The following is a 15,115-nucleotide window of genomic DNA, read 5'->3' as shown; positions in this document are numbered from 1 at the left end:
TTGTCCACTCACCTTTTGGGGACTGACCAGGTTCTCTATGGGATGAAGATCTGTGGTTTCCAAGCCACTTCATTATCACTCTTGCCTTGTGACATGGTGGACATGTTGGAAACTGCACAGATCATCTCCAAATTGTTCCTGGGTCGTTGGGAGAAGTTACGTCTAAGGGCGTTTTCACACCTGTAAGTCCTCACCAAGGTCCGAACCAAAGTTCATGTTTTGATGCATTTTATACTTTAAGAAAGTTTTGGTATGGTTTCACACTGCAATAATGCGAGCACACTATAGAACTTTGTTTGACATACTTACGTTCAACAATGTGACCACGAAACAATGAGACCACAAATAAAGCAGCAAACATTGCAAAACACAACATTTATGTCTCTGCAAAAGTGCCAATAGCCTACTTTTGGCCACAGCTGTAAAGGGATAGTTCACCGTAAAAAATATTCTGTTCACCTTCATGTCATTCATGTAGATTTAATAAAAAAACGTGTTTTTCTGTATTATTCTTTCTGGAAAGATCTGTGTGAGACAAAATAGAAATCTCTGGTTGTACATTGTAATGATTTACTCCATATCAATCCATCTCATTAAGACTGAAAAGACTTAAGTAATACAGTACAAATACATTTGTGACTGCTTACATTAAAATACATTATATTCCACATTTTGACAACCTTGAACTTCATCAAGCAATACATACTTGGACCTTAATGACACCACAGAAAACAGTATGCGATCAAATCCATGGAATAATTGGTAAATGTGTTAAAAATAATCAAGATTCTTCTTCAATTTGGGATCAATTAAGTGAATGTATTATTTCTTGCATAGATATGTATTATGTTTTAAAACACATTTCAAAATATAACGCACAACAATGAGCCTTTCAACAATTTCAACAGGCCATATACATCACAAAACAATATCACGGTAAAAACAGAATGCATATTTCTCTGACATCATACTTCTGCCAAACAAAGCCTTCCAATGCCTGCTGATAATTTTATATCATCAGCAATCCAGTCTACTTTCTATATAATATAAAACCCCAATTCCTACTGCGTGTTCGCATTGTAACTCTTTCTTTTAGACTCTGTTTAATTAAGGCAATACTTGGATTGCACCACTGACATGAGGATGATACAAAACTTAAACTACAACAGACTTTTCCATCACCAACAGCACAAAATACACAGTTTCGATATGATTTACCCATGGTGCATGATGTAAAAGCACAGTGCTTTTATTTTTATTTTATTATGAGGTTATTTTGTGGTTGTTTTAAGGCTGTTTCAGGTCAGTATTTGAGTAAACAGTGTGTTGGATCAGAGGCTAGAGGGCAGTGAAGACTTTTCCTGAGCTTGTGCATTCCACATTCACTACACAAGGATCTGAATTGTGCAGACATACTGTATACTAGAGGTAGCTATATTATTTAAAAAAAAATCAAGGAATATCAATTTATCACTACATACTGTGGATTTCATCAAACAATTTAATTACAAAACACTATATTTGGAAGTCGTTAAAGGTGTTAGAAAATACACATTTTAAAAATAAAAATTATTTCTACAGATAATTCACACTACAAATAAAAAACAAATTTGTAGTCATACACATAGTCGATACGGAGGACGCGCGAGTCCCCGCGGTTGTGTAGAGAGGTTTAGATTAAGAGCTTTGAGTGATTAATTATCAGTATCTAACCTGACGAAAATGAATTTATTCAATGTTGTCCATTTTAGATTGCATTTGCAGTAGCATTGTGCGCATTGTGAGACACGTTTAGCCATTACGTTTTAAATGCATCATTATATTCAAATTGCAAACACGAGGAGAGCATGAAAGACCCACAACTGGCAGATGAACGTGCTCCGAAACGGTAGGAAATAAAATTAGATAGAATGAAGGATTTTAACTGTGAAAAGATTAATTGACAGGGCAGTTTACGGTGACAGGATGCACGGAGCACGCGACAGAGCTGTCCGTTAAAGATGACGTGATAGTATGACCCAAATCTTGCCCACTCTTTTGCTACACACTCAAAAGTATGTACTTTTTCCTCACAAAAAGAGTACATACTTTTAGGGCGTAGTATAAGTAAGCGAATTGGGACGCAGCAAATATTCAGAGCAGTGGGTCGCGAGGACTGGAGTTGAGAACCCCTGCTTTAGAGGCTCTGTAAAATATTTGGGCAGATTTAATTGAGTATATATATATATATATATATATATATATATATATATACTTTATCTTGTTATGAAATAACTGTTTTTCTCTTCTTCTGTACTTTTTGCAACCTCCATTTGCCAATTTAACAGCTCTGTCCTATAGTCTTCTCCTATAATCTCTGATGAAGTTGAAGAACACCTGGCAGAAGATCAGAGACCATTTTTCCATACAGAATCTCTCCAGATCCTTCAAATTCCATTAGAACCCATTTGTGTTAATTTTTTTGCTTGTTTTGAATCATTGTCCCGATGAAAGATCCAGTCATAGCCCATTATAAGATTTCCAGCAGAGGCAATCAGGTCTAGATTTTTTATAGTATTTGATAGAATACAGTACATGATGACATACATCTGACTAAGATGTCCAGGATGTCAGACAGAAAAATAGGTCCACATCAGCAGTATTTTTAACTGTCCCCTGAGTTCACCAAACCCTATGGTTTGCTGCCAAAAAAAGCTTGTTTAGATATCTGACCGCAGAGCCTGGTCCCATTTGAAGTTTCAGTAGTGTCTGGATATATACTGAATATACTTGAGTTTGTTTCTGAATAAGAGCAGATTATTTTTTTCTTTCTTAAAACCCTCCAAAAACTTGTAATTGTCACGGCGCGGGTGCAGGCTGAAGAAACAAGGAGTCCGGGGTATCGGTAAGGATGAGTTTTTAATATATATCAAACAGGCAGGCTGACAGGAACACAGGCGCCACACAGGCTAACAACAAACATCGACCGACAATGACAGAATGATGGAACAGAGGGAACTAAATACATGGAAGAATCAAACATAATGAGGTGCAAACAGGTGAAACAGATGAAACAGGACGCTGAACGGGAGGCTGATGACGGAGTGAGTTCAGGTGTGCAGACGAGAGGATCATGGGAAGTGTAGTGCAGGAGACGCAGACAGGATGGTGCAGACGCAGACTGTGACAGAACTCCCCCCTCCCGGGAGGCGTGACCTCACGCCGCAGAACAGAGTAAGGAGGGGGGACGAACTGGGGGCTGAGCGGGGCGAGGGACCGAGGGACCATGGTGACACCGTAGGCTCAGGTGACCGAAGTGATGACAGGGGCACAGAGGGACACGGTGAGGCCAGAGGGAGTGAGGGCTGACGGGTGACTGGAGGGAGTGAGGAGTCCGACAGAACCGGGGGGGGGGGTGACATGACGGGGCGGAGCCAAGGGAAGGAAGTCCAAAGGTGAAGGGAGGATGACGAGGGAGCGAAGGGCATCTGGAGGGACGAGGGAGCCTGGCCGAGCTGGTGGACTGATGGGCCATGGAGGAGCTGAGGGAGGTAAGAGCCACGGGGGAGCAGATGGGACAGGGGGCCGAGGAAGTGTCCAGATGGAGGAGGTGTGAGGCGAAAGCCGGGGATCCAATGACCAGGCTGGGTCAGGGGAGCTGGCAGACGGAGGGGCTGACGGATGCATGACGGTAGGAGGTGGGAGAGGGAGGCTGGGTGGGATCCTGGTCTCTGGGGCAGGCTGGACGATCTCTGGCACTGGCTGGACGGTCTCTGGCGCTGGCTGGACGGTCTCTGGCGCTGGCTGGACGGTCTCTAGGGCTGGCTGGACGGTCTCTGGCGCTGGAGAGTCCAGCTTGGGCTCGGCGGGGCTGGACGGAACCAGCGGAGAAGAGAGCTCGGGCTCGGCGAGGCTGGACGGAGCCAGCGGAGAGGAGAGCTCTCGAGCTCGGCGGGGCTGGACGGAACCAGCGGAGAGGAGAGCTCGAGCTTTGGAGTGGTGCTGGTGACTTCCTCCACGGTAAATGGAGACCCACAGCACACCAGCACCCACTCCACACAGGCGGCGAAATCATCGGGACCGTTCCCTGGGAGGCGTGCCCGGGACCGCTCGCTGAGGCTGGCGATGTAGAACTCACTCAGCGAGTGGTCAGAATAGTGAGTTAGGCACGCCAACTCCAGAAAGTCCCGTGTATGGGATTCCAGGGAACGGTCTTCTTGATCAAGGCAGAGGAGAGCCACTGCGGGAATGTCCATTTTTCTTCTTCTTTTTCTTTTTGGTCGGTCGATCTGTCACGGCGCGGGTGCAGGCTGAAGAAACAAGGAGTCCGGGGTATCGGTAAGGATGAGTTTTTAATATATATCAAACAGGCAGGCTGACAGGAACACAGGCGCCACACGGGCTAACAACAAACATCGACCGACAATGACAGAATGATGGAACAGAGGGATGGAAGACTAAATACATGGAAGAATCAAACATAATGAGGTGCAAACAGGTGAAACAGATGAAACAGGACGCTGAACGGGAGGCTGATGAGGGAGTGAGTTCAGGTGTGCAGACGAGAGGATCATGGGAAGTGTAGTGCAGGAGACGCAGACAGGATGGTGCAGACGCAGACTGTGACAGTAATGGTGTAGGGGCTTTTTTGAGGCTGTCTGACCACAAAACGTCTCGGTAGGGAACGGTAGTAGGGAACGGTTCCCTGAGTAGGGAACGGAGACGTTACGTCAGAAGTGGCGGAGAATGGGGGTTTCGCATGAAACCCAATCCTCTTCGAGTATTTAACAACGAGCCAATGGCATGAAAATGCCTTGGGGCTGCGGAATTTGCATAGCGTATCTCCGCCCCACGCAGTGGGTATAAAAGGAGGAAGTGAACGCAACCGCAGTATGTCTTCGCTGAGGAGCCAAGGCTGAACTCCGGCGTCTACCCAGCGATACAGCTGAAGTGGCAGGGAGACGTAACGTCTCCGTTCCCTACTCAGGGAACGAGGGTTACATCCGTAACCGAGACGTTCCCTTTCGTAGTCACTTCGAGTTACGTCAGAAGTGACGGAGAATGGGGGTCAGTGCCATCACGCCATCTTCAAGCTGTCTTCCAGTGCCCTGCGAAAGTCTGGACCCCTGCACCTTACCTTTTTTTTTTTCAGGGATCCCACTTTGACACAGGATTACCAAGGTACACTGGGAAACATATCCCAGGAGGGACATGCTACCAGATGCCTACCGAAGGAGGACTTACAAATACACATATGGCCGCAAGGAACGCATATGGAGATCACTGGAGGACCAACCGCAGGTGGCTACTAGAATTTAACTCCAGGGGTGGCAGATGGCTTGCCAAGGGAAGACACATGCTCAGAGAGGCTTACAGTGGATAATACACATGAGACAGTTACCATAGGGAACCGTGCACATGGAGGCACCTAGCCAGCATCCAGAGCAACAGCGGTGGTGCCCGCATCGTCGGTGCTGGAGGACTCAAGGCTTCAACGGAAGACACTGAGGAAATATGGCACTTATCCAAACCGAGGAGTGGAATGGCGAGCAAGCGAAGACACCTAAGCGGGTCCAGTACTGGCGGAAGCGAGTACGTGAGAGGACACCGGCTCAATTAGCAGATTATAGAATCTCACGAAGGTGTTTGGTGTCGCCCAGCCTGCAGCTCTGCAATTGTCTGTTAGCGAGGCGCCGTGCGCAAGAGCCCAAGAGGAGGCCACACTCCGAGTGGAATGGGCCGTCACACCAAGGGGGCACGGACGGCCTTGCTGCTGGTAAGACAAAGCAATGGCGTCCACTATCCAGCGAGACAGCCGTTGCTTTGAGAGAGCCCTTCCCTTCTGGCTCCCTCCATGACAGATGAAGAGCTGGTCTGAGGTCCTGAACACCGCGTTCTGTCGACGTAGGTGCGGAGTGCACGTACTGGACAGAGCAGTGCAAGGCTGAGACTGCCTCCTCCAGGGGCAGCGCTTGCAGGTTCACCACCTGGTCCCGGAAGGGAGTGGTAGGAACCTTGGGCATATATCCAGGCCGGGGTCTCAAGAACACGTGAGAGTAAGCCGGCCCGGACTCCAGGCACGCTTCATCAACGGAGAGTGCGTGCAGGTCCCTTACTCTCCTGATGGAGGCCAATGCAATCAGGAGTGCTGTCTACATAGGACAGGGCAAAAACTCTACCGACTGCAAAGGCTCCAGGGGAGGCCTCTGCAGAGCACTTAGATCTACCGAGAGGTCCCCAGAGGGAACGAGGGGAGGGAGGCGGTTTTAGCCTCCTCGCTCCCCTCAGGAACCTGATGACCAGGTCATGCTTCCCATAGACTTACCTTTCACTGCATCATGAGATGCGGCAATGGCCGCGACATGAACCCTAAGGGTGGAGGGCGACAGCCTACGCTCCAACCCTTCTTGCAGGAAGGAAAGCACGACCCCGATCGAACATCTCCGGGGGTCTCCTCCGCGAGAAGAGCACCAGCTGACGAAGAGGTTCCACTTCAACGCGTAAAGGTGTCTCGTGGACGACGCTCTAGCGGAAGTGATGGTTGCCGCCACCGCAGGTGGCAGCGAACTCAAACCTGCCCCGTCCCGTCCCGGAGCCACACGTGTAGCCTCCAAGATCGGGACGAGGGTGCCACAGAGTGCCCCGTCTCTGAGTGAGTAGATCTAGACTCAGAGGAATAGGCCAAGGAGGTGCTGTCGCGAGGAGCATGAGTTCGGAGAACCACGTCTTTGTGGGCCAATAGGGGGCTACCAGCAAGACCTGCTCCTCGTCCTCCTTGATCTTGCACAACACCCGTGCAAGAAGGCTCACTGGGGAAAACGCATACTTGCGTGGGCCCCGCGGCCAGCTGTGCGCCAGTGCATCTGTGCCGAGAGTGCCCTCGGACAGGGAATAAAACTGGGCGCAGTGGGATGAGTCCCGGGAGGCGAACAGAAGTATCTGTGCCTCCCCGAACTGGTCCCAAATCAGCTGGACCGTCTGGGGATGGAGTCGCCATTCGCAGGAGATAGGGCGGACCCGTGAACGCTCGTCGGCCGCCAGGTTCCGGTCTCCTGGAATGTACACTGCACGAAGGGACCTCAGGTGCTTCTGACTCCATATCAGGAGGTGGCGGGCGAGCTGCGACAACCGGCGTGAGCGTAGACCACCCTGGTGGATGATGTACGCTACTGCAGCGGTGTTGTCTGAACGGAAAAGTACGTATTGACCCCTGATCAGTGCTCGAAAGCGGTGCAGGGCCAGGCGTACTGCCAGCAGCTCGAGGCAATTGATGTGCATGAGGCGCTGGGGTCCTGTCCAGGAACCCGCGGCTGCATGCCCATTGCACATGGCACCCCAACCCGTGGTAGATGCATCCGTGGAGACAACGAGATGCCTGGAAACTCGCTGAAGAGGGACACCGGCCCGTAAAAGCTGAGGTTCGACCACGGAGAAGGTATGGCGGCACGCTGGAGTCACTGGAACTCGGAGCGAGCCGCGATGCCATGCCCACCTCGGGACTCGATCGCGAAGCCAGAGCTGAAGCGGTCTCATATGAAGCAATCCGAGCGGCGTTGCCGTGGCTGCGGATGTCATATGCCCCAGGAGCCTCTGAAAGTTTCAGTGGAACCGCACTCTTGCCCTTGAACAGTCGAGGACAAGTCAGCAGTGAGTGCGCGTGCTCATTCGTGAGCTGCGCGGACATGGCGACCGAGTCTATCTCCATGCCGAGAAAAGAGATCCTCTGCACGGTGCAAAGTTTGCTCTTCTCCCGGTTGACCCGAAGGCCCAGACGGGCTAGGTACCGGAGCACCAGGTCTCTGTGTTCGCAAAGCTGTTCTCGAGAGTGTGCCAGTATCAGCCAATCTTCGAGATAAATCAGGATGCGAACCCCGTGTTCGCGAAGGGGAACAAGGGCTGCCTCGACGATCTTCGTGAAGACGTGAGGTGACAGAGCTAACCCGAAAGGGAGAACCGTGTACTGATGCCTGGCCTCGAGGCAAACCGAGAAAAAAAATCTGTGTCGAGGCAATATGGAGACATGAAAGTACGCGTCCTTCAGGTCGATCGCTGCAAACCAATCCTGAGGCCGAACGCAATCGAAAATGCGTTTGGCTGTGAGCATTTTGAACGGTAGTCGATGGAGAGTACGGTTCAAAATGCGCAGATCCAGGATCGGTCGTAACCCACCGGCCTTCTTGGGGACAGTGAAGTATGGGCTGTAAGCCCGGACCTCACCTCGGCTGGAGGGACCGTCTCGATTGCACCCTTCGCCAGCAGGGTCGCAATCTCCGCTCTCATGACCGGGGCATAGCCATCGACCAACGTGGAGCGAACTCCCCTGAAACGGGGAGGAGACCTCGCGAACTGAGTCGCGTAGCCGAATCTGATTGTTCTGATGACGCAGCGGGACAAGGCATTTTCATGCCATTGGCCATTGGCTCGTTGTTAAATACTCGAAGAGGATTGGCTTTCATGCGAAACCCCCATTCTCCGTCACTTCTGACGTAACTCGAAGTGACTACGAAAGGGAACTCAAATAACTTCTGCCATTCTCCCAACCATTCTCCAGCTGTGATCTCCAGCGATTCTCCTTGGAGGGTCTTTGGTTTACTCTAACTATCCTGCATAAAGACACACAATATAGACCCATGTCCACCTCTGTTGGAATTTTTAATTATAGCCCTGATGTTGAAAATGGGAGTTGTCAATACTTTAGCTATTTTCTTACAGCCACTTTCTATTTTGTGACACTCATCAATCTTTTGCTGCACATCAGAGCTAAATTCTTTGGTTTTACACACTGTGATGGATGATTAAGGCAATTTGGCATTTGTGCCACCTCAAATTTATACTCCTGTGAAACAGGAAGTCATGGCTGGACAATTTCATTTTTTAGTCACCCTGGTGTGCTAAAAATTTAAATATGAATGGGACTATACTTCAAAGATATTTTACTCATGAGAAGTTCTAGGGGTGCTAATAATTGTGGCCAACATGCATTGGAGAAAAACATTTATTTCATAATGTGATTTTCTCCCCACTTTTGATTGATTTACTAAAATACTTTTAAAATGTAATTTATTCTTTTGATGGCAATAAATATAATGCTTCACTAGCAAGGACCACACCGCAACTGCACAGGATTTAGCTATAGCTTTATGAATGCAATAAGGGTCGAAGGAAGATGGGGGGAAGCATGGTTCTAGAAGTACGGTTCTCCGTCCGGCTGCTCAGGGTGTCTGACCCGGGAGACTCAGAGTGGGGGCTTCGTCTCGGTAGGCAGTAGGCGGAATTACTTGAAGACCCCCTGGGTGCAGCCTGTGGAAGTAAAATTGAGATGTTAGGGATTGAAGGAGAGGATTGGGGTCGGGGGAAGTGGGATGAATGGATGGATGTGTTGGAAGGGAAGGGGTGGGTGGGGTCGAGTTAGAGATTGGGGGCTAGGGTCGGAGGAAGGAGGGATGGCTGGATGAGTTGGAAGGGGAAGGGTGGGTGGGGTCGAGAGCTAGAGGTGGGAAAGGGGGGGGGGTTCGAAAGACTGAGACGAACGGGATGGTGAAGGTGGGTTCCTGTATAAATACTGATGGGGAGAGAGCTGATTAGTTGAGGCGTGGTCCTGCTCCCGAACTTCAATTAACTTGTTAATTACATTTCACTAGCAAGGACCACACCGCAACTGCACAGGATTTAGCTATAGCTTTATGAATGCAATAAGGGTCGAAGGAAGATGGGGGGAAGCATGGTTCTAGAAGTACGGTTCTCCGTCCGGCTGCTCAGGGTGTCTGACCCGGGAGACTCAGAGTGGGGGCTTCGTCTCGGTAGGCAGTAGGCGGAATTACTTGAAGACCCCCAAAAGGTTCGGATGAGACAACACGGGCTTGAGCTTGACGGAGATCGTTGAGATTATTACGGATATACAAGCGGTATGCTTCGGAAGACCATCGACCTAGTATTCTGATTGTCTCGTCTGAGATGCCCATGCTGGCGGCCGTGGTGGCAGCTCCGATCCGAAATGAATGTGTAGAGTAATGTTCGGGAGATATGCCGGAGATACTGAGAATACTTTGGAAGTGTTTGCTAAACCAGAATCTCGTGGCCATTTTCCTGTTTTCCGTGAGGAAGAGTGGTTCTCGAGGAGATGAAAGGTTGGCGTATCTGGAAGAAACATATTCCGAAAGTGGCTCATAAGGACTGAGGAAGGAGTGCAGGCGGAAAAGGTATATTGGAGATGACTCTCCAAATTGGTCAGTTTTACTTCTCTTCAGGTTATATATCAGAGAATCAGGCGTGTGAGCGGTGATGTCAGAGAGGCTAGGATGAATGGCTGGATTGAAGGCTGACGTCGAAGGGGCGAATTCGGAGCATCTCAGGAAGCCGAAGTATGCGAGAAGGAACATGCACTCTAATGTTTGGTCTATCGATGGGCTCAAGTAGCCGGAACGTAAGGTGTGGAGGCATTGACTCAGGAGGTCAGAAGTCAAGGGTAAGCGCTTGATATTGAGGATTGGTTCTTGTTTCCGAAGACCTCTGAGAAGCATGGATACGTGGGAGTGCGAGATGGTTTGGCATTGGTCGCCGGTGGCTAGTTTATAGATAAAATTGATTCCGGATAGGTAAGTCTGGATAGAGGATGCCCTGATGTTTTGGTAGCAATGGGCGTGAGTAACGAAGTTGCAGATGGACCAAACATTCATTAGAGGAAATGGGATTTGGTAAAAGGAATGGTAAGCCTTAAAACAATTCCAACCGGTCAAGTAAGCAGAGAGGGTACTCTGGGCAAGGCCGTTGAGTATAGCTTCCCTCGAAGCGTGTGTAAGTTCTTCCAGCTGTGGATTTAGTTGAAGACGGTGGCCGAAAACGGTGGGACTGGCGTGGGATGGATATCTGACCCTGGAGCTAAGATTCTGAACTTCTGAAAAGAGAAACGAGACAGTGAGTCGGCTATGCTATTGTGGTGTCCGGGAACGTGCGCTGCTCGGATGATGAACTGGCGTTGTGCTGATATAAGTGTTAGTCTTCGGACTAATTGCATGATCGCCAGGGAACTGGATCTGCCTTTGTTTATGATTTCGACTACCGCTGAGTTGTCTGAGTGGATGAGTATGGAATGTCGGGACCATTCATGTCCCCAAAGGAGGGCTGCTATAATGACGGGATACATTTCGTAAAGTGCGGATGATGGGAAGTCTGGCTGCTGAATTAGATGGCTGAACTCTGGTGGCCACTCGGAAGCGAACCAGCGGCCGCTGTAGTAGCCGCCAAATCCTATGGAAGGTGCAGCGTCTGTGTACAGCTGAATGTCTTCTGGCCGTGTAACGTAGTCATTATAGAAGAAGGATATGCCGTTCCATGAAGATAGGAATTCCCGCCAGAGCCGCATTTCCATTTTGCAAGCTTCATCCAAGGTGACTTTGTCATGCAGAGAGGGTATTGTTGCTGCTTTTGATAGTAAGTTGGAAAGGAAAGATTTCCCCTGGGGAATTATTCGGATGGCGTAATTAAGGTGGCCGAGGAGGGATAGCAGCTGTTGCTTTGTGCACCTGTCTGCTAGAAGATGGTTCGATAAGAGCAATGAAATGCGTTGCATTTTCTCAGGAGGTAGAGATGCTTGGAAGGAGATGGAGTCTAGGGTGATACCTAGAAACTCGATGGAGGTGCAGGGTCCTAGAGTCTTTTCTTTTGAAAGGGGTACGCCTAGATCGGAAAACACTTTCACGAGGGTGGAAAGTCCTGAGTGTGGAGGTGCGGATGTAGGTGTGATGATGAGGAAGTCGTCGAGGAGGTGCAGGACGTAGGGAAGCCTGTGGTTGTTGATGAGAATCCAACATAAGGCCTCTGAGAGGGAGTCGAATATCTTGGGGCTGCTTCTGCAGCCGAAAGTAAGGCGCACTGAAAAATAATAAGCTCCTTTCCAGAATATTCCGAAGAAACGCCAGAATTCTGGGTGGATGGGCAAGACTTTGAAAGCACTGGTAATGTCTGCTTTTGAAAGCCATGCTCCATGGCCTGCCTTGCGGATGAGAGTGATGGCTTGGTCAATGGATGCGTATTTCATGGAGAAGTCTGGGGCTGGAATGATGCTATTGATGCTGGGAATATGTGTGCCGTGTGGGGAGGACAGGTCGATGATTAATCTCTTTTTTCCGGAGTATTTCCTGGTGGCGATTCCAATGGGGCTGATGCGAAAAAGAGTGAAAGGAGGTTCTTTAAACGGGCCTATCATAAATCCCTCTTTGACTTCTTTAGCTATTAGGGTGTCTGGTTCGGAGAGGGCAGACTGGAGGTTATGAGAGAGATGAGAAGTTTCTGGGATTATTTCTATGCCTGGAAAAAAGCCGTTTGTGAATCCATTGATAAGGAATTCTACAAACTTTCTGTCGGGGTGGTCTATTAAGGCAGTGGCTAATGCTTCTACCTTGATTGGTGTGCTGAGATACTGAAGTAGTCAGTCAGGTAGAGCAGTTGGGTTGTGGGGGCAAGAGGCTCTTGAGTGGGCACCTCTGCAGAAGGAGCAGGTGTGTAGGAATCTGCAGTTGGAAAGAGAGCAGCCAAGATGTTTAAAAAGTTGTTGCATACCATTCTGCCTCCTTGGTAGAGGATCGGTCGTCCTCTTTTGTCAATGCCTTTGGGAAGTGGAACGTTGGCTGTGGGCTGCATGTTTAGAGGTTTCGGAATTAGAGGAGGAGGTGGGGCTGCTGTGGATAGTCAATACGGATGTTTTGCGTGAGGAGGGTTGAGATTGAGAGGGTGTGATGGTGCACGCTGAGGCTGGATGTGATGGTGCTCCGCATAGTTCGCAGGACATAGAAGTGCGTGCTGCGAAGATCCGACAGTAGAGTTCTGCATCAAGAGTGCCCCAATATGTCCCCTGATTGAACTGTTGTAACCGACCTGCTGCTTGTGTGGCGAAAAGAACGTGGTAGTTGTAGAAGCCTGTTCCTCCAAAACGCACGGCCATGTCTAAAATGATTGAGAGATAATCGTCTAGCTCGGTTCTTCGATCGTGATAAACCGAGCACAATATATCTCTGTAGATCGAGAAAGCTAAAGCAAATTCGGTGGGAGTGAGATCCTTTGAACGAGAGTTTAAAGGATGGCTGAATTGCATTAGGTCTTGGCTGGTTTGCAGCTCTCTGGGCTGGTTGATATTTATGAGGGATGGATGTAGGAGTTGGGCTAGATCTGTGTAGTTACCTGATAAGATCTGAAGACGTGAGGCTGAAGAGGCTGGGGAGGGTCGATGGATTGATGAAGCTGGATGAGGAGGCGGTGCGGCTGTGGCCAGGGTATATGGGCTAGTATTTATTGGCAGGATGTGAGGGTGTTGGGAAAGGGAGGGGAAAAGGGGTAGATTAGTTGCGTAAAAGGAAGAAATAGGAGGGGGTTGAAAAGGTCCGCTGAGAGGTAGAAGTCCTGGGTTTGCTGCATGAGGGACTTGGATTGGGTTAATTTGTAGGGAAGAATCAGAAATAACAGGAGCCGTGTGGCTGTTGATGCCAGAAGGAAGGGTAGAAGGATGGATGCTGGGATGGAGGGATGAATGTCCATGAGGATTTGTAGCTGTTTGTGAGCTTAAGTAAGCAAAGCAAGATGTCATGAATTGGGATATGTCTGAGGTAGAAGGTGCAGAAGTTGAAGGTAATATTACTTGGTCTCCACTAGGTGGCGCGGATACCGCTGGCTGAGGTCGTTGTGGAGGCAGTGTGGTGACGTCATGAGTGACGATGAGAGGATCGCGTGTCGATGCCGGAAGTGTTGGAGGCTCGGAATTTAAATCTGAAGTGTGTGCAGATGCTGTGTAAAGCTGAAATAGTCTTGCTTTATTGTCCGATCGGCTGAATAGGATACCTTTGTCCTTGAGAGCTCGCTGCAGACGAGCCACGGTCCAATTCTTGATGGTACTCTCTGGTCTGGGAGACGTGGCATGAGTGCGCTGAGAATTGCTACGATCTGTTGGATGGTGGCGCGGTTGACGGGGAGAGCGATCGTGACGGCTTTCGTGCCTGTGTCGATCGTTTATGGCGGTTCTCGTTTGCAGAGAAGAGCGATTCTGACGAGTCGGGGTTGGAGAAATCTTCGATGATGAACTGTGACGTGAATTTCAACAACGGAACGCAGCCGGTGAGAATTTTGGCTGCCTATGGATTGTTGTGAAGACCTGACGCTCTGTGACGGAGGGGAGTTTCTGAATAATTCGTCTTCGGAGTCAGAGGGGTTGATCTGCAGCTCGGAGTCCATTTCGAAAGACTGAGACGAACGGGATGGTGAAGGTGGGTTCCTGTATAAATACTGATGGGGAGAGAGCTGATTAGTTGAGGCGTGGTCCTGCTCCTGAACTTCAATTAACTTGTTAATTACATATATTGTCATGATGTGGTTTTGTGTCTTGTCAATTCATTATCAGTGGTTCCCTGTCTAGTAATTATCCCAGGTGTTTCTTATTTGTCACGCCCCCTTGTTACCTTGCCTAGCTTGTTTGTCCCTATTATTTAAGCCCTGTGTTTCTGCCTTGTCTTTGTGAGTTCTTGTTTAGGGCCAATCCCAATTCTACCCCTTACCCCTTCACTTTCCCCTTCCCCTCCGTTTTGCGCGTCCACGTGAAGGGGTAGGGCTGTCCCAATTCTCTTTTGGTTGGAGGGGGAGGGCTAGGGGGAAGGACCAGATAGCCCTTCAAACGAAGATTTTTCGGGAGCACACTTCAAACGAAGGGGTATGAGAAGTGTCACTGCTAACCCAGGCTGGCTGCCCAAGCGACAAAGGAGACCGATAAATTTAAGTATTTGTGGCTTTAATAAGTATTGTAACGACAAATAATGATTTGCTTTATGTTACATTCAATATTGTGTTCATATTTACGGTCAGTTTCTTCACAGAAACGTTTGTAAAAAAAAAAAAATCGCTAAAATTACTGTAGTTTGCTAACGATAGTCCGGCAACATATTTTCGTCGTCTCCGTTGTTTCCTGCGAACTTCACAAGATAAATGCAAGAAAATAGCTGTAACCCACGCGACTGAGATAACTGCAGCTGTCGACGGCATCTTGGAAGTTGTGATAAACATCAGCGCATCTCCTGTGACGTAGGCGCTAGCGACGACTTATAATGACGTTTAACGGAGGCGAAGTGGTGTCCCATTTCTTAGGGGAATATTTTCA

At 49.0% G+C, this 15,115-nt stretch overlaps 1 protein-coding gene across 1 annotated transcript; it reads right to left on the bottom strand.

The window, feature by feature from the left end:
• Positions 1 to 464: 464 nt before the first annotated feature.
• Positions 465 to 12,184, bottom strand: LOC148981661 (uncharacterized). The gene has a single exon (XM_089129991.1). It carries the CDS (start codon positions 12,182 to 12,184, stop codon positions 10,796 to 10,798), a length of 1,389 nt encoding a protein of 462 aa, XP_088986117.1. The 3' UTR covers positions 465 to 10,795.
• Positions 12,185 to 15,115: the final 2,931 nt, after the last annotated feature.

This window comes from Pimephales promelas, chromosome 4 (assembly GCF_988280905.1).
Source record: "Pimephales promelas chromosome 4, fPimPro1.hap1.1, whole genome shotgun sequence".
Lineage (NCBI taxonomy): Eukaryota > Metazoa > Chordata > Actinopteri > Cypriniformes > Leuciscidae > Pimephales > Pimephales promelas.
Note: the sequence above shows the minus strand (reverse complement) of the source record. Positions and strands in the feature narration are given on the sequence as shown.